The following is a 25,275-nucleotide window of genomic DNA, read 5'->3' on the forward strand; positions in this document are numbered from 1 at the left end:
GAGTACATTTATTCAAACATATATTTATGAGCAATTGCAGTGCTTCTAATTTGCTACTTGAAAATAAAAATTTTGCAAGACTTACAGAAAGAACCAAACAGTTTAGTATTCTTGATACAATTGCAGTCACAGGAGCAAAACATAGCATTCAGTGTTTCTTAACAGTTTTAAGATGCGTCTGTTTCTATATTCATCCTGATAAGTAGTGGTCCTCATTCTGTATGCAACATGTGCTCTCCAAAGCACATAACAAGGTACAAGTCAAATCTGATTTAAGTTCTGTCCTTAATTATACTGGCAAAATACCCTTAAATGAGTGATTTGTCCTGAAAAAAAAAGGGGGGGGGCCGGGGGGGAGGAGAAAGGATTTGAAAGAGGGAGGAAGCATAACAGGTATCCATGTATAAGAATGTGTGCAGGAAATGAATTTAACTTATGGAGGCTGATAGAGATATTCGTTACAATCTTAACTTCCCTGTGAACAGACTTCAAAGCAGACAGCCATATGCATAATTTTAACACTTCTAGTAATACACAAGTATAATGATCTTCAGTGTTAGCCTACACAAATTGTAATGTTATAATATTACTTGCTCTTTTAATTGGAATCACATAATTACTATAGCTAGCCAGATGGTAGTTGTCATCTTGTCTGAATCTTTGCTTTCTTTATCAACCTTGCAAAAATATTCATCTGATACATTCATATTAAAGATGAAGAATTCTGCTTCTGGCTAAAGATTGTCGTAGTAGTAATTAGCATCCAAATCTTGAGGTACCATGGCATTTATTTTGTAAATGAACAAGCACTTCATGATAAAATTAGAGTGAAATTGGAAGTGTGTTCTACAAAAAATGACTAATTTGAAAGTCTATATTAAAGTCTGTTTTTATATTCAAACAATGTAACAAAATTGTTAGGTATGTGTTTTGTGGATGCAGCTTTATGGTATTGTATATATATGTATATATAGTATTATATAATATATACAGTATGATATTATGTCTTGTGTGGCCAGTCCTTTTTTAATTCCTTTAACCCAGCAAGTGAAAGAACTCTTTCAGTCTCTTACTCTACTGTCATTTTTTTTCTTCTGAACTACTGAAGTTTTTCTTACACTATACTTACAGAGAAGACAACCAACCCCAAATCCTGTTCATAAAAGTGCACTGTTAGATGTACGCTATAGGATTGAGTTTTTGCAGTGTTATAAGTTGTCATACTAGAACCTGAACCTTTTTTCCACTGAAATAAAGGTTAAAGGGAATTTACTGAAAGACAGCTACAATAGTACTTCTGAGATTATCCGCACAATGACATGCATTGATTTTTTATTTTATTTTGTTTTATTTAGTGGCAGATCTGTTTTCTCTTCACGCTTTATTTTCCTGACAATTTTTTTCGACTCACTGGTCTCTGACTGGTTTGTTAAAAATGTACTTTCATGTCTTGTAGTATGCATGGTGATACTTACTAACAGTATAGTCTGTCATGTTTTATGCCTAAATACACAAACTGTACACTTTGTAGCCTCTAAGTTTTTCTACTCTGTCCACTCTCTTTGCAAGTGGGTTCATGCCTTTGGAGGTAGAATTGGAGAGTAAACGGGCAAGGTGACAGTGAACAATACCAGAACTGTTTAGTGGTGTGATTCAATTTTTGTTGAAAATTATTGCCTATTTTTTTAGTGATTTGTTTCATTCATCCATGTAGGCAAGAAAGGGAGGGTAGTAAGCAATCTGGACAATAAGAAGCATAGCTTGATAATATCATAGTGTCATTTCTCCAATCTAGTATAAAAAAAAAAATTTAGAATCTTTTCATCTTGTAACACTTGAGGTAAGGTCAATTAAACTTTGGTACGTAAATAATGTATGAGTGCACAAGAGTCCTATTGGATAGCCCTCATCTGTGCTGCTAGCAGAAGAGAAATAATATGCTATGGGCTGATTGCTTATGTATTATTTATTGCAACTTGGTTTTGGAGGCGTACTGGAGTGAGTAATAGGATATGAGGGTGAGAGGAAACATGAGCAACATAGAAATAAACCTAGGATTTAAAGTTTTGTAAGGACATAGGAACATTGTAATTGTGTGAATATTAATTTTAGAAAAGAATATCAGACATGTTTGTAAGTGGTCTGGTTTTCTGTGCACCATAATCAAGAAAAACCTTTTTTTTATTCGTTCCAGTCTTCGCTTGTTACTTTCTCTCTTTTTAGTTTTTTCCCTATTAGTTTCTTTCATTCCATTTCTGTTTTGTTCTCCTTATCTTTTGTAGATGCCTTAGATAAGTTTATCTCCTGATGAAACTGTCATTCTGGCTAAGCTTCCTGACTCTTGCAAGTCACTTCCAATGACAATACAGACTTCTGTCTGTGAAGGGTAATTTACAACTAGTAGCTTCATGATCTTGTTGATGAAGATCTTGTTAATCATCTGGTGGCAGGACAGGTTTTAGTAAGCCTTTGGTCTAGATGTTTGTTTATTATTTTAAGATGGGTGAATGCATGCTACCCTATGCATACATATATTAGCAAGTCAGATTGCACTGGCCAGGAACAGGAGTTGTCTTAAAATTGTATGACAGCTGCTTTTCTTGTTGTTTTATAGGAAAAGATTTGCATTATCTTTTTTGGTCTCTTCCTAGAAAACTGAATATACAGAAATTAGGATCAATAAAAGCCTCATTTTGTATAGAGAAGGGTGCTTATATTTTTCCTCCTTCCTTTGTAGAAGGAAATGTTAAGGCTTGAAACAAAACCACAGTGTGGTCATTTGGTTGCAGATTAAGAAAAGCTGTCAGTAAAAGAAGTATGTAACTTATATACATTCCAAACTCTGGCAATTTCAACTACGCTATCTGGAAATGAGTGTATTCTTTCTTATTTGGAAATATGAACAGTATGTATCAGATTATTTTCCCAAACAGTGTAGGCTTTAGAAAAATAATCTAGTCTCGTCATACTCTTTGTGCTTTTTTTTTTTCCTTTTCCATCTTACCTCTACTTATTTTTATTGTACTTGTGAAGGTACACACATTTATTATTAACTGACAATGTTAATGTATCAGTTTTGCTGTATGAATATGAATCTTGGATTTGGACTTCACAAGATCAGTGCTGTGATTCACATGAAAATGAGTTAAAATACTGTTAATTGTTTGAACTTTTTGTGCGTGTTTTCTTGATTGTTTTGTTTGGTTTAAGAATAAAGTTTATTCTCAGTCAACTGATGCAGGTTGTGTAGGAAAAGGCTTTCTAGTAGGATGGAGAGATTCTGGTTTGGTGTATAAAATAACACAACAATCAATGCTAATAGAATGTATTTATCTGTGTGTATTATGCCAAAATGAGCTGCTAATTCTTTGACCAGCAGAAAGTTTAAGTACCGTCAGTATTGTTGATACCATAGTGAAACAAATGTCATTTGTGGGGGACTTTTGCCCATTTTACTCAGTCTTTTTTTGCTGTAACAGAAGTAACAGTTTGGAATCTTCAAAATCTTTCAGTTGCTCTGTTGTTATTACCTTCACATCTCTTCAAGTATTTTGTTGCTTAAAAATATAAATATAAATAATAATATAACCTTGAGTTTATAGCTATCCTGTTTAGTTAAAGGTGTTGAGATGCCACTGAAGACTTAGATGTAATTAAATCCAAACAAGCCATATTGAGCTAATCTCCGCTACCGTAAATCTTACAAGAACAGAAGATAATTTAACATTATTTTTACGAACTTTAGAATTGATGTAGATTGATTAGTATTTGTGAAATTTCCCTGCGTTTTTATTTAAACTGATTCAAAATAAAATTTTTAAGAGCTCAGAGAAAATCTAAGCATAAATACCAGTTCAAGCATTTGTTTACATTGATTCTGCTGAGGAAATGAGGACAAATTAATATTTTATTATCCAGATTAAGAAATAGTTTCTCTTTTTATCTAAAATATTTTAACTTTTTTTTTAGAGAACTGTATTTTAGAAGCAAAAAACTGCATACTTCTATAAAACAGTGGTAGGATAAAGGAATTTTGTTAAAACAACTGACTGAAAAGTATCTAGATGTATATTTTGAAAAAGTATAATGTCTTGGAAGTCATCAGTTCATAAATATGCTCAAACCTTTTTCTGACCTATTGAGAAAGCAGAATATTGCAATAAAGTAAAAAGCTGGAGAGGTTTTCTCTTTTGCTGCCTAAGAATTTTGACTACTTTCATGCAAGAGGTGCCCAGCTTTCTCTTTATTCACATTTTCCAGGTGATCTGTAGAAAATCCACAGAATTTCTCTTTGTACCTGCCTTGATGTGCAGACAGTATTCAAAAGATGGCTCGCATGATCAGAAATTTTGGTAAACTTAAAAATAAGGATAGAGTTTACCAATAAACATATGTGGGGTAAAAACACGATGCACGTACACTTCTGAATTTTTACAAATTTATTTCCTGTACTGGCCTAGCATGAAGTTCTTATTCATTCTGCTTCAATTTTACTAATTTTCATGTTAAAATCCACAAAAATAACAGATTTTTCAGGTAGCCCTGAAAAATAGCCTTGTCTTCTATAGTTGTGTTGCTGATAGAGATGTTTATAAATGTCCTTGACACTCTCTAAAATTAAGTGAATGGTGTATAAAATATTAAATAGAGGAGGGAGGAAGGAAAAAGAGACCCTTGTAAATGGAGGTCTAATCAAGTAGTAGCAGACAACAGGCCACCAACTGGTAGCTGGTAGCTTCTCTGCAGTTGACTAATGAAGATAGTTATATTTAAATTTTTTCTTTTTCTGGCTCTCCAATTTTGTTTACTCATACTGTGATTCCAAATACAGGGAAAACCATTTCAGCTGATGTTTTTACAGGACAATGCCAAAGCACGTGAAGCATGCAAAGAATATTTTGAATTCTTTCAAATGTTTGGAACCTATTCCAGTTCAATATCTCCTACAACCTGTGTAAACTTCTGTTCAATTAAGTTGCTACTGAGAACGTAGCCTGAAATTTACTTACATGATATAGTTTAATAATCCACAGAATTCTTCTACCCAAAGAATTATTCCCAAATATCGCAGTGCAACTAAACATTATTTTCTATAATTTTTATCTTTACTCCATTTATCTTGTATGATAAACTGTATTAGCATTGAAGTAGTTCAAGTCTTTTTCTTCTCTCATTACTAGTTAAACAATGTTCCCATCAACAAATGAGCTTTCTTTGTCTTATGTCAGTAAACAAAAATGGCTGATGTCACCACCTTATTCTGCTGGTGCTTGTACATTCACTCACGTTTTCTGCCTCTACTAAGTCTTGAAATTATTCTGACTTATCTAAAGTTTTCCACTTGATTTCAAACTTTTAAGGGTCATTTTTTAGACATTTGAGACTATTTAAAAAACATTCTTAAACTAAGCTAGGAAGCGAATACAAACACATAGGAGAAGAAACAATCAACAACACCTATGAACGCCGTAGCCTGTGGAATACACAAGATTGTTATATAGTATTCCAAGTCAAATATATTGTGAATATGTTGGCTGTGTAGAATAATCAATTCTATATCAATATATAATCAATACATAATATCAATATTATCTCAATACATAACCAGTGTTGATTTCATAGACTTGGTTCCTTTTACAGTTATGATTTGTATTAAAAGAGATAAAATATTCCTTCTTATTCTCCACAGATTTTGTTTTACAATTCCTCTGCTTTTTGGATTTGGAAGAGTTCCTAAATGCACTCTGCATTTTACTGTAAGATCACTCTGACAAGAAGGAAACTGTCACAAAAGCCCAGCTGAGGGCTTTCTTGTTTGAGAACACCAAATATTTAGAAACAGTAATATCATTCCACATATCACTATCAAGTAGTTCTTGACAAAGATTTATTCAAGAGATAAATTTGAGAAATAGATGTATCCAGTAGCTCACTGAGGATAAGTGAAGACAAGAGCCATTGTAAGTCTAACGCAACTCTATTTCTAAACACCAGAGATGTTTTTAAATCATGTCTTCTTGTTTCAAATTTTCAGACCAGCTTGTTTGTAAAGACACAGATGCAGTTTTTATCTTCACCAAGCTGACCTCCTGTTTTTGCTCTCAATGTATATGCTAGTAATTTTTCTACATCACTGCCAGTAAAGTGCTAGCAGCAATTCTTCCATTTCTCCTGTCAACCAAGTTTTATTCAAGTGTGACCTTCTCTCTGTCAGACAAGCATCACTCATCTCATGTGATGTGTTAGCTTTAAGACTACCTTTCAAACATTGCACAGTATCTCTTCCTGAAATATACCTTAGCAATACAGCATTCTCTAGGATCAGATTCTGTAATATTCTGTTCTGTACCGATAATTTCAGCTTTTCATTACCATATTTATTATATCAGCTTATCTTAATTTGTGTTATTATTTCAGACAACGTAGTGCACATCTTTTATTTTTGACACATCTTTTGCACATTTTTGCACATCTTTTATATTTTATTTGGACTTAGTTTTCATCATTAGTTTCCCTTTCTTAGCAGTTATTTGCTACTTAGAATTGTCCAACTCAGACTATGCACTGCTTCTGACTGGGTGATTTTAGACATGTTATTTCCACGGAACAGCTGTGTTGTTTTTTTTTAATCTATTTGAAGTATTTTGTCCAAAGGGTTTCCTTCCAGGAATAGCATAATTATCAGTCAGTTTGACGTTCTTGGAACGGTTTGCTAGAATTAAAGATTAAAATGTTACTTAAAAAGAATAATGAACTTTGTCATCTTCCAATTTAGTGTCATACAATTAAGCATAATTACAAGAGAGAAAAATTAAGACTGTATGCATAATAACATCTTGATCTTTCCTAATATTTTGATTTTTTTATGACCTTTTTTTGCTGTTTTTGCGCTACAGGGAGGAAGTTAAACTACGTTTTTGCAGTCATGAAAGTGTATTATGATATTCCACTGCTCAGAAAAGTGCAAAAATTAAATAATGCCACAAGGCTTGAAGGATCAATATGACTTAAATAATTATATAATCTTTTATAATTATAAATAATAATAATAATCTTTTAAACATTTTTAAAGGAATTATCGCTAAAGGCAAACTGATCAGGTTGTTGTCTTGGGTGTATGTTTGATTTTCTGATTGTCTCATAAAAGATGAGTTATAGATTAGAAATAAGGAAAAAATATTTATAGTGAGGGTAGTTGATGCTGGAATAGTTAAACTAGAAATGTTGCAATTCAGATCACTTGTTAATTTGAAAACAATTGATTACTGGAAAGCTCAGCATTTATAAGATCTGTTGTTTTTCACACTGAGCTTGTGTAGTAATTATGCAGCACTCAGACACTTTTTGAAAGTTTTACCTGATCTGCTTCAAACAGTGTAAACAGATGTATAGGCAGAAAGACACTTGTGGCCTCTTTTGAAGGAAAACCAAAGAGCTATTCTCACTTTCCCCTATCATGGGAATAGCTTACCACAATGGTACATTTTCAACAGAAATCAGTATTTGGTGGAGATGCTGAAAATTATACAGCCTTTCAGTATTTTCTTATTGGCAGAATTTTAGCAAATGATTATTCTGAATTTCTTGTTTACCCAAATCTTTGAGTCTGCTTGAGAAGCCTATGGAGTGATAGAGACGGAAGAAGGAATGAAGAATTAGAAGAGATTGAGAGGGTTAGAGATTGTGGTAGAGCTGTAGAGAATATTCTACCTCAGCAAGAATAGCACCTGAAAATATGGATTGCAAAGTGTTCCTTAAGAGTATCCTCTCCTTTTTTTGTTGTTGTTATCAGCTATTAGGAATGCTGCATAGATCTGTGATAACAGATCGTGTATTCTCTGCTGCAGTTAGTGATATTTTCCCTTTTCTTCTTTGTGTTAATTAAATTGTTGTCATTAGATAAATTTAAATGAAAAAGAGGGGCATTGTAGCACTGCAGTACCCTTAACCAAAGTTAAAGTAGGTTTTTCCTCTCGTTACCTAATTTACCTAATTATTATTGAGTTTGAAACTGTTAGACTAACAGAAATATAAATGTTTTTTTGCCTTTTCTGTTTCATGTTTGTAAATGTAATTTTCACTAGTAAGTAGTTGAATGACCATTCTACTGCACAGTTGTATGTATATGGAACATACTGGGCAGAAATAATGTATTTTGAAACTGTTACTCCCTGAATTTTATTTCTAAACTTGGTAAAATTCCCTGCATAAATAACAGAGTGTATAGCAAGAAGTGTAAATTTGGGTATATAGTGAATCTTCACATAAAACACAGTATAAGTATAGAGAAGCTAATTTAAATGAATTAAGAAACATCCCATAGGGTTAGCTAAATGAACCAGTGTCACACTGTTCTTAATACATTGATAAATTCTTTAATGTTTCTTGTTTGCCATGGGATGGGTAGGTGGAAGAGATGAGTTACATGAAGATAAGCTCTTTTAAGTAAATCACTGTCATTCTGCAGTATAATCAGAGATGTCTGCTTTCGTACCCTGAGACAAAAGTACATTCAGTGGTCTCTTACATAATCACAATTCACTTCCTATCTACATCAAAGAATGCTGCTGTCTGTTCTGGCAGTCTAATGACTACCAAAGTGAATTGCTTAGTGATTGCACACTTCTTAATTTGGTGCTCTCACACATAGAAAACATTTCCTTAGCTCAGGGTGAGTTCAGAAGAAGAAATAAATGCTGAACTTTTCAGATCAATTTTATCTCCGAAGTTGCAGTCAATTCTCAAAATAAAATAAAAAGATGTCCTCAAAATTTGTTTTGAGGAACTTTGTGCCAGTTGCCTGCTTCACACAATTACTGTTGAAAAAGGAAATAGAAATGTATTTGAATTGAGAAATAAATACATCTTTTCTAAGTACCAACTGCAAAGAAGAACAAGTTAAGAAACCGTTGTAGTACCTTGTTTCCCTTTCTAATTGTTGATTGTTACTCTCCTTCCTAGTTTTAGGAAAAAGCAAAATTAGGTTCCAGTAAAGGAAGTGTAGTGGATTTAGATGAAGCTGGCTGAAACCAAGGAGAGGTAAAGAAAATTTCCTATGTCCATCTCATGTTCCAAAACACAATATTCCATTTAATGTGGAATGCAAGTCTAAATATTTTTTTATTCTTAATATAACTTTCTGAACAAAAGCCACTGAATTAAGCATAGAACTCATCATGATTCTTTAGGCAGCTGGTAACAAAATTTCTGCAAACTGTAAACTCCTTAAGCAACTGCAAATTATTTAAAAGTTCCCTTTTCCACACACAATCCTAAAATTTATTATCAGTCGTTAAATATGAATATTTAGTTATTATTAGATATTCTAGGAGGAAAATACAGATTGCATGAACAAATTATGATGAGATTTCTTACCTTCCAAGTGTCTAGAACTTCCTGTCTTCTGTCTAAAACTTCCCTCAGTCCCAAAATTTCTCTTCACCTTCTGCACCATGCCTTTTCTGAGTTTGAGAATTACTTCCTTTTCTCTGATTCACCTGTCCAGATGCTGTTCCAATGCTTTGATATATTTCTTCTTTTATTTAGTCCCCATAATCACATACCTCCCCCCCCCCCAATATATTTTTCTAAAAAAAATAGAACTAAGAAATGATACTGTGTCCCCATTTGTATTTGGAAGAATGAATTTAGAAGGAATCACTTAATGGAAAGAAGATGCCATTTCTACATAAAGAACTTACTCTATTTTTACTAAATTCCGGAAGATTTTAATGCTAGTAATAGTTATAATTTAATATTCTTTATAATTCATATTGGTTTTTCTTTAAGACAGTAAGCAGTTCATTCTCTTAGACATGCTCTTTCTAAATGGTTTGCTCACAACAGATGTGAAAGAAAAGCTAATATCTGCAGGCAAGCATAAGAAAAGGGAAATTTTCTGGTGTCGCAATGGAGAAGGTCTGCTGCACAGTTAAATTTTCTGTGGGTTCATGTTTGGTGTTGGCACACTGATAATATGTAGTAGCCTGATCTCTCAATTTTTTATTTAATAACACAAAATCAGATATATCTATCTGGTAAAAACACATTTCAAACAACTAACGTCCAGCTTCTATTCTGCCCATTCTTGTGTACATGCTAGCCTTGACCATAAAGGTAGGCTTTCAAATTAGTAGCACTACAATAGGCAGTGCTGGTGGCACAACAGTTGCCTTTGATTTTGCTGGATTGTCAATGCTTTTAGGAGTATACACTTTCAAATCTGACAATACCTTTTAAATAAATATATATATGAATGTGTTGCTTCCTTAAGATAAATTGTTCTAAACCATAAAACGTGATGTGATTAACACACAAATAATCATTATGTAACATACATATTTTGGGGTATCTCCAAATATCTAAAAATAGTTGAACTATTTTGAGAGCCTGTAGAAAATATGTACTCTGCTTGTGGAAGAAAAATGGAAAGCTCAGTAAAGTGACAAAACAATGAGGTTTTGCATACGTACTGTTCTATCTAAACAGAAGAGACAATCTATTGATGGAATACCGTACATAAAAACAATTTTAAATTTTCCTGTATTTCAAAATTAACAAGACAAAGTAAGGCCGTGCATCCCTGTCAATAAGTACTTTTTATGTGATAAGAAATGTGAATGCCTCGCAATTCAGGAGATATGTATATCCTTTCAGAGAAAGTCTTTACTTAATTTTAAAAATAGAGCATCATTTTTTAACACTTTCAGAGTATTTGCTTATTGGTACTAAGCATATATATATATTTTAAAAAGCTAAAAATGCTGTGGAGAGGTGAGATTACAGAGATCATATGTTCTTTATACAGTCCTGCAGTATCCAACAGTGTCAGCAGGTCTTAGCTGCAGAAAATGTCTTTGAATTTCTTTACAATGTAGAGAGAGTGATTGGACTACACTGAAACAGCTGAATAAGGTGTTCATGCAGTTTGTTTCTGCACTAGCAGATAAAAACTATGACAGTTTTTTTTGTAGCATTAGATACTTTTTCAGAATCTCTTTTGTCTAACCTATATTTCCCTTCTCAATTCTCTTTCAGATAGCGGTTCTGTGGATGAAAAGGTTTAAAATCATGTATTTGTGATAGGGATCATGCATTTTGTTGATACGTGTTTGTGACTTAGCTGAGCTGTTTTGTTCCTTCATTGTGAATTCAGTTGTGAAATTTGCATGTTTTTTTCCATCTTTTCACTCTTTTGTTTTCCTGTGAGTGTATTGCATTATGAGCAGGATATCCCTCACTGTTGTGCTTGTTGTAATTGTGAACATAGGGGTCTGCTACTGTCAAACATTATATCTGAGATTTTTGCTTCAAATTATCATCTATGTTGCATACGCTGTAAGACATGAAGAACAAGAATATTTGGGAAGTAATAGAAAATATTGCAGGTTCTCCCACTGTATGTCATTAAATGTTGAATGTGACTAAAATGTATTGAAAAGCAAGAGTTAAAATAGCTTTGGCCTGGAGCTGACCCATCTAAACATATTTTCACAGTAGATGTTAATGTTTGTCACAGTTAAATTTTGTCCAAGACTGAGAACAACTGAGTAACTGTGATTTTCTGCTTTTCTTTAAAGGCTCGGATAGTAAGTGGAAGTTCCTTGGATGCTTCCAAGCTATATGCAATCCAGGCATTTAGTGGGTAAGTACTATATGAATTTTTTTTATATCTGCAAAATACTCTCATAACATTACTGTAATTTTTTAAGATTTGTTCTTATAAGAAAATTGTTTGTTTGTTTGTTTTAAATTCTCTGAAGTCAAAATAAATTAATGAAATAATTCAACTGCAGAGGTCTATTTGAGAACAAAGGTTTTTGCCTCTTTGCTTACAAAGCTGTAGATTGATTTTGTGTCCCCATTTCAGTAAATGGGCCATAATGTAACAACATAGTCTAGTGTTTGAAATTTGAATGGAAAAATGAAAAAAAAGCTCTTTCAGTGGCTGAAAGAGAATGAATGTGACATGAACTTGCAAGCTTTTGTTGTCTCCAGAAAGAGTTATCTTGAAGTCAGTCCTAGGGATCACTTCCTTCGTATTTGGCACACCTTTTTATCATTTAATTTGGAGAGGTGTGTGTGTGTGTGTAAACTTATTGATAAAATTTATCTAATTTATTTAACTATTTAAAAGAGATACTATGTTTATTGGTGTGCTGTTTGCTGTAGTTAAGTTATGTTATGAAGAGAACATGATGACATCACATTATATAATTTATTTTTTTCACTTGAACATCTTAAAGACTTAGTCAACAGAATTATACAACAGCATCTAGATACTCTGATGTGTTTCCACTTTGATTGCTATGGCTTTTTTTTTCTCCTAAAAGTTCTTGATGGTGTTTATGTGCTTAATATAATTTGCAAGATGTGGTATAGTCATGGTAACTTTTGTACTTCTGACTAGATAACTTCGGGCAAGCCTAGGAGAACTGTCCAGTGGCTTAAATAGTTCTGCATAGCATGTCATATCTCCAAGCATTGCATTTTTACCTTTTCCAGACTGTAGAAACTTCTGGTGCCAGAGGTGACATTGTTCAGAATTAATGACTGAACTCGGTGTGAAAAAAATTTAAATATTGTGAGAGATAATTGCTGATGTTTTTGATTAACTTGCTTTTTGACATTGGAAAAAAGTTGTAGCATACTTTTTTGGCTTGCAAAATGCACAGCCTGTTTGCTTTCACTTTCCTCAGCTGCAGTTTTCTCATAAGGCTGGAGAGAAGTCTGTCACAATTAGAACTATAGATTTTCACGTTATATATTGTACAGCATTATTTATTACTGTGCTAAAACTACTTCTCCTTTTCTAAGTACTGTACTATTCTGAATCCTCGCAGCTCCCTTCATTTCAAAAACAGAAAAATATAACAGAAAAAACAAACCAGTATATGTGAATTTTTTTCCTGACTTCTAAATAAAAAGTTTTGGTGTTCATATTCAAACGATATTGTCCATCAACAAGAAACTAGCAACATCAGAAACAGCTTTCTCTTGTTTAGACTACTGATTTGAAGACTTATTCATTAATGCGTTAGCCTTGAAAACATTTACTAAAACTCACTCTGTGTCAGTGTTCATCTAATTCTTGCAATAGGATGTTCCATGGCTTTTAAGAGATTGCAGTTATGCCAACAAATTGTGATGCTAAACTTTCAGTTTGATGTATGTCTGTATATCTGGTGGCTTCTTTGTTGAAGCATCACACAAGCAGCTTGTGATATTTGTTACAAGTTTTTTCTTTTCATGTCAACAGAAAAAGGTATATCTTTTTCTTTTTTTTTTTTTGCTATCCCACATCACTTTTTTTTTCACTTGTTAGCCTCTGATTGGAGTAACTGAGGATATGAGGCACTACAAAAAGTATTATACCTCACTAATGAGAAGCAGGAATCTTACATCTTGACTAAAGTAAGCTGTGACTTACTTAAACTAAGACAATTTGAAGCATTAGTTTGTAGGCCTAGCAAAAATGTTTTAGTCTGAAAAAAAATATTGCTGCTTATTACTTTCAGCAGTTGGTTCTGAGAAGTTTGATGTGTAGGTCACAGCATAGCTTTGAGAACTGGAAGGAGAATATTTACTACCAAAGCCAGTTCAAATTAAGGGAACAGAACTGAGAAACTGTCATTTATAGATAATTTAATCAATGCTGTTCAGTGCAGAATTGTTTGTTACGTCCAATGCTACAGTTCAAGAATGAGTAGAAATGGTGTTGTTTTGTTTCCCTGTGAAAAAATCAGATGAAAATTGTAATAACAAAGCTGGTTCCTAACTGTCTTGGATTTCTTGTCCATGCTTTTTAATGTCCCAGTTTAATCACTGCATGTGATTGGACTTCCATTGCTTAAGTTGTTAATTGTTTCTTAATATAACCAAAACCTTAATGAGAAAAAGTTCTATTTCATATGAACTTTCATTGTTTTTTCTTCTATAAGCCACTTCTAGTTACTGTATTGCTTTTTATATATTGCCCCCTATATGAGCTAACTTAATGAGAATTACCTCGTTCTCTCATGTTGCTTGTAACCTGCAAAAATGGTTTTTCCTTGTTCTTTGTTGGTTTAAAGGTTTGACACCTTGTTACTATGTAGATTAGGAATAGCGTTTCATAAGCAGACTCTGTCAGTGCAGATACTGACAATGAAACATTGATTTTATGGCTGCAGAAAGCTCTGTGACCATGCAGTTTAGCTGTGTGTTCCATTTTCTATTGCCAGTTACTTAATTTATTCGGGCAACTGTAATTATGTTGTAGGACCTAGAAAACTAACGTACAAGAATGTATAGAATCTGTATTCTAAAGTGTGTTGTACATTTGTAAAGCTAGTGAAAGGACAAATATCCATCTTGTATGTATGACCTTCTGTCATTGACATGGACTTTTTAAACTTAAATTGTTTTGTTTTTATTCACTCTGTTTCATTCGTAGGTGAAAAAGTTCAAACTATGAATGCTCTGAGGATAAAGTGTGTCAATTTCTTGTGTAGGCATCCTGTAACCAGAGCATAGGACCCCTTCAAATGACTGACAGTAGCTCAATACTAGATCATGTTCTTAGATTAAACTTTGCATCTTTTTCTGATAAAAATTTAGACTGGGCCTCTACTCCTTCTGCAAACCTATTTCATCAGGCCCCCTGAAAATAATGATAGAATTTTCATTTAACTTCTCATTCAGGAGAAGAGTCACTGCAGTGGCTCTCTTTTAATTATACTTCCCATTCTACTCCTGCATTGAAAAATTAATCCTAAATGCTAGCATCCCTCAACCTGTTCACTGCTAGCATAACTGGCTGTAGCCTTAGCTGTAATTCGTTTTTTTCCTTCCCACTGACTTCAGCCAGAAAAGTGAAGTGAGGGGAGATGATAATGTCAGAGGCTGATCGTTTTACCAGATGGCCTAATTCATTCTGAAATTTGCTAATGGTGCACAGATGATTCTGCATATAAATGGTTACTCTTCTCCTTCAGTGATGTGTTGGCTATGGCAACACTTGCTATGCACTATGCTTGCATTTTCTGGCAAGCCCAAATAAATTATAAAAGTTAGATATAAGACTTTGTTAGATTACACTTTGTCTCACAGCAATAAAAGAACAAGATAATTTTGTGGGCATATGAATATGAACTCATGGCATAATTAGGGTTAAAGTACACACAGAAATAAAAGCTATGAAGTACACATAATCACCTTTTCAACATTAGAAACCGAAACCAGTGGAAGTTGTTAGAATCTCAACTTTTTTTTTATGGTCTTTACTATGCAATGGCTAAATGTTGGGCAAAGAAGAAACAGAAAAAGTTGTCATCTGATATTCATTCTTATGTTCTGTGTTTGTCTTGTCACTGATTCATTGCTTAAAATGCAGATATTTTCCTTTCAAAATTGCTTTTCCCTGAGTTCAGGGTAGTTTCTTGAGTCTTTTAATAGTATTCAGATATGAAGTATACTCTTATAATTTCTTAAATATATGCAACTCTCTGACATTCCCATATTTAAGAAATTATAAGAGTTGCAAAGAAATTGCAGAACCTGTTGATAGAATACATATACTTCTGGTAGCTGCAGTACTGCACCAGTGCTGTCAGAAGAGATGGTGAAGTTCCTCCTACACTAAAACATCTTTAGTATTTTTCGGATGAAAATGGAACTGATTGTTTGAAATAATTTTTAGAAATAATGAGGTGTGAATGCCTTCACCATTTTTAACTTTTATGCAAATATTTTCAACATTGCATAGATGCACAGAAAGGAAATCAGATGCAGATATTTTTGCTTAGCTGAATTTGAAAAATCGTAATGAAAAGATTAGCAGAGGGAGAAAAAATACAGAGTGGGGAGAAAGGCAAGTGATTTAAAGAGAAGAGGATTTGAATTATGGCAAATTTATGACTGATTAAGCATGAATTACACCACTCATAACAAAATCTCCTTGTCCTATGAAACCATCAGTCTTGATTCTGTCAAGTCACATTATCATTCTTACTGTTCCCTCAAAGTCTGTGTCATCTGTTTCTTACTTTGGCAACATCATCAGCATTCTTAATTCAGACATAATTTTTTCTCCTGGGAAATACTATTATTCATTATTGAATTTCAAGCATTTCTTTTCTTTGCTATAGGCTAGTCCTTAGTGATCAGTAAAGGAAGTTCAGTAAGGGCCTTGGTTTTAATCAGGTTTTGTGTTACAGAGCAGAATAAGAGATGGGAGTGAATTTAGAGCCATTTCTTCTTCAAAGTAGCCTTTTCTAGCATAAGAATGAATAAAACTCGTCATGTGTATAAAGCATTGGCAAATAATAGAGCCCTGAGAATCTCATGTATGTTTAATTTTCACAACTTCAGAATGTTCTTTTAATTGCATCATGCTTCTGCTGAGATTTATGGACGTGTCTGGAAGGTGAATTTGGGGGGATCTACCTTGATCTTTATGTTCTTAAGAGGAAAGAATTCTAAGATCAAAACTCATAAATCAAAGACTCCTGGTGTGAAAATATAGAAAGAAAATCATAAGCAGTCCATGAATCCCTTTTCCTTTCTTACAGAATGGTGGAGGTGCATCAGTAGGAGATATGGGAGAAACAGATTGTCTCCCACATTTGTAGGATAAGAATTAGGATACTGCTTTGGAGCACTGTGATGTTTGTAAGGTTAAAATGAACTCTTCTGTACTCTGGATAAGTTTTTTGTCCACTTAACTAATACACAGAAGAGATTACTATTTTTTGCACTTGCAACCAGAAGGAATTGTAGGAAAATAAATGGGATGCTTTGGGAATTTTGATGTACCTAAAATTTTGGAATTTTTTTGTGGGGAAAAAAAAAAAAAAAAAAAAAAAAGTCACCTTATACAGTGCATTAGAAGAATAAGATGGCAATCCAGAATAATGTATTTTTAAAAAGAAATGTCCAAATTACTCAAATGGATATAAACTGGATATGAATTAAACTCTTAGAAAAATCAGCACTCCTTGTTTATCTGAAGAATTTCAGTAATAGCTTGAAGTCATTAAAACTACTTCCTTCTTATCTTTCCAAGATTTTTTTTCAAATTTTACAGGCCAAGAATGATTTGTTTAGAATTATTCTGATGTTCAAGTCTCTTATAGCCCGCTTACTAGCCACTGCCAAATCTTGTTAAAGTCTTCCTCTTTATTTTCAAGATTTTGTTCTTATCCTGTCTCAGATATCATCTCTGTTGCTCTCTACTTGCATTTCACCCTTCATCTTTACTCTCAGGTAAATCGTGCTTTGTTTGTCAATCACACCCATTTGGAACTCTCAACCTCCCAGATTCCAAATATTTTCAGTGCTCTTCAGATTTACTGAATTCTCCTTATTTCTTGCTTAACTGTTCCATGAAGGACTTTCTAACCCAGCATTTGGTGTAAAAATAAATTTTCTTCATTTTATTGGCAAAGCTTTAATTTGGACACCACCAGATGCAGATGTGTGTGAAGTTGGGAAATAATTGTAGTTGGTTGAGTTTTGTTTGTATGTTTGTTTGCTTTTAGGTTTAGGTTTTGCATTGGTTTGTGGTTTTTTGGATTTTGTGTTGCTTTTTTTTTTTTTTTCCCCATAGTGCAGAGAGAGGAAAGGAAAAGAGTTTACAATTTGAAGTCTTGCTACTTTGAGGCTGCATTGCCCAAAATCTGCCAGCATCAGCTTGCTGTTATGTGACTAGAAGCATAACAGGAGGAAATAAGGTTGGAACTCCTTTACAAGCAACACTATTTTTTCCAATAGCTCAACTGTCTCAAGAAACTGTTCCAAGTAATGTGTAAAGATGGTACCAAGGGACACAGTGTAGTGGGCAATTATTGGTGGTAGGTAGGTGGTTGTGTTAGATGATCTTAGAAGCCTTTTCCAACCTTAATGATTCTATGATTTAAGAGGACAGGGAATGTGTGCAGCAGTTTCTGTTTACCACCTCCGTTCATTTCAGAAGCTCTTAAGAATGTACAGAAAATGAGAATTCTTTGTAAAAGTGATTTATAGCCTAGAATAAAATCAACCTCAGTGTCTGTGAGTTTTTCATTGCCTTCTTATACCTTTGATGGCCTTTTTATTAAGGCCGATATGTCTCAGAACTAGCTAAATAATATGAATGGAGTTCAGTATAAGACAACCAGAACAACTTTGAGATGCTTATTGTTTTGTTGGGTTTTGTTGTTGTTGTTTTGTTTTAACAATGAAGAAATGGTGAGTACTTGTTTAACCAGAATTTGCAAGGGGAATATAAGTGTACACCAAAATGAAGGGGAGAGGCAAGAATCGAGAGGTTATATATACAGAATTACTCCAGAAAGCACTGCAGGGAGAGAAGTAAGATGTAAGAAAACTAGAGGAACTCTTCAAAGACTGAAATTTTTAGGTATTAATAAATAAAATACATAAAGAATAATAAGAAAAAAAAAAATCAACAGAGATTCTCTCTATTGGTTCTGCAAATACATAGGTAAGAATTCTGCTAATCTTCCATGCAGACTTAGTACCTGTTTGACACATTATCTATGTAGGTTACACTGAAAGTAATGCCTCCTATTTATTTCCATGGAAACTACAACTGGTACAAAGAGAATAATAACATGGTTGGATAGAGCTAATTCTTAGCTACAAAACACTATTCTTTTACCAGTCACAACCGCTAGCTCATTTGGACAGATGAGCTGATTGGGGTGCTCTTAATTTCTTGGTGTGACAGCGGTGCATGGCTGTCAAGAACATGGCTTGTTTTTCACATTGTCACCACTGATGAAATGCACCACACACTGCCTCGCCATGCTCAGATCCACTGTTTCATCTCCATAAACATTCAGCAAGTATAAATGAATGTCAGTGAGTCCCAATTTTTTCTGCATGAAGGAATTCATTTCCACTCCTTTGCTTCCTCTGCACTTCCACGTTACACACCGTTCTGTCAGACTGTCCCTCGGCTGTCATTTGCCTCACAGCAACAAAGGGTGGGAAGGTTCAATCTCTACTGCCATACCACCACCATCTGCCTCTGATGTCACGAGTCAACGTAACAAAATAAGAGACATTACTTTCAGAGCAACCCTTGAATGTCTTCTGCTTAGTGACATATTTTTTCAAAGATAATTAAAACAAGTTTGGTATTGTACAGGCACTGTATGTCATATTTTTAACTATAGCTCTTCTTTTTAATAGTTTTAGCCCGTTTCTCTTTGTTTTAAACATTGCCCTTGCACTTGCCTTCAGCATAATCTTTACTGGCTAGCAAGCATTTACTTAAAGATGGGTATTTTGTTCCCTCAAGGTGATACACATCTTTGCACTAGCAGACAATAACTTGCATGTTCCTGTATGCTGTCAGGGTTATTTTTCTTTTACTCAATTTGAGGGTCATAGATGGAAATTAGAATTAGAGACTGCTTCTCTGGGATTTCAGTCATAATGATTCTTTAGGGTAAAAGTAAATAGCTTTAAAATCCCATAATCTTCTATGCTCCCTATGACTCCAGAAATTGTTATTTCTTCACTAAAATTATGAAATATTAAGCATATGCCTGGTTCTAACAAATGCTGGTTTCCAAGGAAATGAGTTTGCATTCATTTTCACTGTCAGTGAAGTTCCTCTTACCAACTGACTGTTTGATCTTTATAATACATATTACTGTATCCCAGCTGAATCAAGGTATTCAGATGAATGTCACTTAGAATAGAATTGCTTCATATTATTTTCTGTATGGGTTACGGATATTAAAGTAAAAAAGTGAGAATTTCTATTTCTGAGAACCATTTAGTAAATATAAGGTGAATCAAAATGCTAAATCGAGATGATGTGGGATGTGGTTCCAGCCTCCCAGTTCACCCAAAGCTGCTTCTAGACAATTAAATGTATCAAGTATACTACAGAGGATAACATACAGAGATACAGTTTCCAATTATAGTCTAGTAGCTGATTTCTCTGTTTATATGTTCTGAAAGGAAAATACATTTGAGCAAATTCTCATCAACGAAAAATGATATCTGTTTACATAAACATACATACATATCATCTGTCATCTTCTTCCCCCAGACAGGCTACTTACCAATTACACAACAGAAGGTATTACGTGTTTCACTACCAGGATGTGTATCTGTATAAAATTGCCAGTCTCAGAGAAAAAATCAGATTTTATTGGTAGATACTGTTTTCATCGGAGTTCATTTTAGGTGCTTTGATTATAGCTTTCCAGTCCTATGTTTATCAGCAATAAAGAAGAAAGAATAATTTCACTTGAATGAACAGTGTGGACCTGATGAAAGCTGGCAGCATCAGACTTAAATGGGATATTGTTGTTGCTGCTGTGACTAAGTGAAAAGAATTTATTCTAATGTTTTGAAGTCATTCACGTGACTGACTTTAGCCTCTATCACAATCTTATTGAAAGCTTTTATCTCTGGGGAAATTTTTTCTTCATAACCTAAGTACAGATAGGCACGATCTAATTTATTTTAAAATGTCATGTGACACCAAGAATAAGGCAGATCCAGTTCTTTCCAAAATCTTACTCCAGAACTGCACTCTCCTTCCATTAAAAACGTATTTATGCTTTTCTCTACTCTTCGTACTCTTGTCCCTTGGGTGGCATTTTGGACTTCAGAATTCTCCAGCTTCCAATTTAGTTTAATAAAAATAATAATAATAGTAGTAAAGAAAAAATATTATGTCCAAGTAGGAGAACCTTGGGTTGGTAAGACTAGAATAATCAGTTTTTTGTTGTCCTGTGTCTGGTGGATTTGAAGTGAAACCAGTTGATTGCATAGAAAGATAGCTTAACTGATGATTATTGGCATGAGCTGAATGCATTGCTGTATTTTGAACAATATGTAAGAAAGGGGAAATGGTTCTATACTAAAGACTGTGAAGCAATAGCTCAGGTAGAAGATATTAATCCACTGCAAGGCCATTGGTAGGAAGGCAGCTGGTAGGCATCCATTCCTTACTGCACTGCTGACCAATAATGTGACCTTCTAACACCAAAATGTGACTAAAATGGTGCAACTTCAGCCTTTGTTCCCTTAAAAGTCAAATAGATATATTTTCTAATCACCAGGCTACTTTAAAACAAAAGTTCTTGTGATGAACTATTACAAATACTAACAATCTAGAGCAGAACTCTTCTGAAAGAACATTCTGAATTCTCTTCTGGTTATAGGGCTCTCAACAAGATAAGTGGCTGACAATTTTGTCAACTATTTGTTAGTGTTGGGGAAATTATTGGTCTCTCTTTTGTAAAGACTGCTTGCTAAACCTTAATGTTCATAAGAATTACCAGTTTCCAGCTATAGGAAGTAATCTAATTTTAACTATGCACACTGATACTGTATGCACAACTTAAGAATGTAAGCATTTAAGCTCTAGATTTTTATTCACATTTTCATCTCCTACAGATCTGGCCGTGGACTATATGGAATTGACAGTATGCCAGACCTTCGCAGAAAGAAATCTTTCCCCATTGTTCGAGATGTGGTAAGTGACTTCTGATAACATGAAAGTGTCCATTCTTTTTTCTCTTTGTCTAGATCTTACTTTTAATTACTGTTGTGCGAGGTGCATATCTGTCTACAATTGATTGGTTTTTTGGGAAGAACTATCTTGAGAGAATGGATCGAGACTAGGAAAAGTCAATGTTACTTTGTTATACTGTAGTCTGAGTACTGTATACTGTAGTTGTTAGACTGTTAGTCTTGAGTATCTCAGTGAATGTTCAAGTAAAGCTTGTGGAGTCATGCAATGTGCATGTTTTGAAATAATAACTAATTTTAATGTTGAACTAGCTTATGTGAAAAGGCTGTTCTTGAGTGCTTGAGCTATTGACTGATTGATTTATTATGATACTGAAAGAGGAAAAACATTCTTCTTAAAGCATAACACTGACTTCAATATGAATATTTTAAAGACGTTTTCAGTGCAAGATGGATATGTTATTTTAGCAGTCACTGTAGGCAATAATGATCTAGGCAAATACATTTCAGAAAGTAGAAAGGAATGGAAGTTGCTTTAAGATTTATTTTGACTTATAGTCTAAACAAAATTTAGTAATATCTCTCTGAGCTGAAGAACTTTAAGTGCCATTCACATTTCCTTTTTTGATTTTCTGAAGTACAGAATTCATAATTCCATAAAATAAATATTTAGTCTCTGGCAGCAGCAAGCTCTCAAACCAGTTACTCATGGTAGAGAAATGAAGGAGAGTCAGCTAAATTAAATTATAAATGTTTGTCTTCATCCTTTCCCAAGCTATCGCTTAGTTTTTTCTCAGTCTCTCAGTTAATCTGCTCTGAGATATCATACAATCTGCAAGACAACAAGAAAGCATAGCAAAAGTCTTAGAGTAGAATTCTTTCTGAAATCAATCGAAAGTTAAAATTTGTGGCATAGCAGAGCCTGTAATCATTGAAACCATCTTTTTTACAGTGGCTACTATACTGCAAGTTGTGTTACACAAGTGTAATCTACAGCTGCATTGGAATGCATTTATAAGTAATATCTTTATAAATAAATAAAGCACTTTGCTTTATTTTTAATTGTTGGAAGTATTTACAGAAATTTTCCTCATTATGAGCTAGGGTATCAGAATCTTGAATATCCTTGTCTTTGAAAAACATAATCGAAAACATCAAAATGGGATTAAAAAATGGCATTGTGTAAAAATGGAATAGAACTTGCATTTGATTGTTCTAATATAATTACAGGTATTGTTTACTGTTTTGGTGTCCAGTCATTCAAGGATAATTATTCCTGGAGAAATTCCATCTTGTAATTCTGACTGGAAGTAAAATTTGTAAAACTGCAACTTATTTGGAATTCAATAATTATGAACATATAATTGCCTTTTAACAATGTGTTATCTAGCTGTATGTTATTTTAAAACAACAACTCATTGTACATCTCAGTTTTTGCTGCTGTAAATCTAAAATAAATTTACCAAGTTATGAGAAACTTATTTCAGATCTAGGGTGAAATATTGAGATATTGCTTATATTTGAAAATACATGCATTACAAGCAAACTCCTTTTCAGCTTTGAGGTTTCATTAGTTTTATTTGAAAATAACTCATTTAATTTAGTAAATTAATTCTTGAGTCTTTCTAGGATGTGATACACTGTAAATGGTCTTTATGTTCACTTATGACTATTTCAGAGATATAAAAATAATACTGCTTGAAATGAATGCTAGTCTCTTCTGACAGTGAATGGGATAGATATCATTTGATATTTTATAATAAATTAGACAAATTATTAATGTTCTCTTATTTCTTTCCTATCATGTCTGGATTTTTCAGGCTATGGTAAGTGCTTTTATACTGATAAATATTCTAACATATAATAGGTCTCAGGAATTTCATGCATGTCCTTCTTTATGCTGGCCATTTATTGCAAAATAGAGAACCTATTTTATGACCAAGCATTTAATCCAAGTGAAATTATGGCTTATGTAGGTGTCTTGTCCTCCACATCATATATGCTAAAATTAGTAGGTAAAGTTCACATTTATCTATGTAACCCAAATATGCTTTCTGATAACGTAGGAAGATTGTTTGAAACCCAGTCATGTCCCTCTGGAACTGAACAACATTATTGAATGGCTAGAGGTTAGAAGTGTTCCCTAATTTGTAATACTTTTGTTTCAATCCATTGGATTATTTGTTCTCTCTTGTAAAATATATATTTCCCACCAGAGATAGACTCTTAGGTGTTATGGCTTAATTTAGTCTGACAACTAATTAATTGCACATGGAAATATTTTTTTTCCGTTGACTTTTGTGTCTGTAAAGGTCCCTCCTTTTTCTCCTATTCCCTTTGCACTTTCTGTTCCTCTGCATAGTTTCCATGTTCTCAGCATATTACCTACATTTTCAAAATAGTGTACAATTTCTTAAGACAATATCTTCTGCTCCTGTCTGCCTTTCCAAATAATGGAATCTAGATCTTTAGGGAAATGAACTTCCTCTACTTGCTCAAACAGACACAGTTATGAAATAGTGCAGCTTTTAAATGTTGAAAATGGAGTTTTGTGACACTCTTCTCCAGTGGATAGCTTCTGCTTTACATTAAAAAAGAAAAAGAAAAACAGTATTTGTAAAGCATTATCAAATATTTTGTTGTAAGTATGTTGATTCTTGGTGCAAATGATCTATAGATTCTGTTGAAGAAAAAGCTCGTGAAGGAAAAGATGAGCAGCAAAATTGAAATCAATTTCAAAAACAGAGGAATGAGTTTTGCATGGCACAGCCTACGTATGTGAATAGCTGAAGAATGTTAGCTTGCCTTCTTCTTCCTCCCTGTTACTTTAGCTTTTCAAAACGCAGCTTTCTTCTATTTAGTCAAGACAGGTGGCTCTTTTTTCACCCACACAATTTTCATTTAACACTTAATTGTAGCTTTAGTCTAATCTTCTCGTGCTTATAGTTACAATTTTCAAAGAATTTGGTAGAATGATTTCTAGTCTATTAATTTATTTATTTAATCTGCTAAGGCAAATTTAGAGGCAATGCATAAGATAGTGTAGTTACAAGTTTTTAGGAGGCGTAAAATTCATGAGTGCAAAGGGGAGTATGAGCTATTTTAAATTCTGTAGCAGGGATTTGTAAGAACATAAAAATTAAATAGATTATGTTCTCTTTTATAACCACCTTATTGTTTTGGGCTATTTGATCATTGGGTTTTTTCCTTTATGTATTTCTGGCAATATTCTCATGATGAAATAGTACCTACATAGGCATTTTTTACTCTGTTAAACTCAAATTATCATATAGACATGAGACGTGGTATCTGAACCATTTGATGGGGTTAGCAACTGTAAACTGCTTGACCAGTGTTATCTCCTTTCAAAGGAAAATAGTGTTTCTGACCCTGTTCTTCTGATATTCTGGCAATTTGGCCCTCTTCCCTGGAGGCTTGAAATGACTAGCTACAGGAACCTTTAATCCTTGCTTGTATTTGGGGGAGGGTATGGTGAAATATATTCTTTTTGGTACATTCTGTATCTGTCACCTTATTTCCCACAAGTGAATCTGGCAGCATCTTTCCATCCCTCTTTGGAAAATAGTCTCTTCTTGTTTCATCGCCTGCTTAAGAAAAGTCACCTAGCTATCTCAGTTTTGTACTTTAGCTGTTGATTTATTACCACCTAAAGCATTTGAGAACAGAAACATTTTGTGTGCCTTCTCTTAAAGATATATTTAATTCTGACAGAGATGTATAAATAGAAACAATCCCTTTTTAATTCATAATGGCTGTTAACTTTTCTGCTTTCTT

The 25,275-nt window shown here is 33.6% G+C and overlaps 1 protein-coding gene across 3 annotated transcripts in view; it reads left to right on the forward strand.

The window, feature by feature from the left end:
- Positions 1–25,275, forward strand: part of UNC13C (unc-13 homolog C) — a 120,784-nt gene that overhangs the window by 3,167 nt on the left and 92,342 nt on the right. For 2 of the 3 annotated variants that reach the window (XM_048956844.1, XM_048956845.1), the window contains exons 2-4: positions 11,038–11,060; positions 11,580–11,644; positions 21,406–21,484. In XM_048956844.1, coding sequence (XP_048812801.1) covers positions 11,038–11,060; positions 11,580–11,644; positions 21,406–21,484 — 167 coding nt within the window. The remainder of the gene's footprint in view (positions 1–11,037; positions 11,061–11,579; positions 11,645–21,405; positions 21,485–25,275) is intronic. The other variant, XM_048956847.1, reaches the window with a different exon arrangement.

This window comes from Lagopus muta, chromosome 10 (assembly GCF_023343835.1).
Source record: "Lagopus muta isolate bLagMut1 chromosome 10, bLagMut1 primary, whole genome shotgun sequence".
Lineage (NCBI taxonomy): Eukaryota > Metazoa > Chordata > Aves > Galliformes > Phasianidae > Lagopus > Lagopus muta.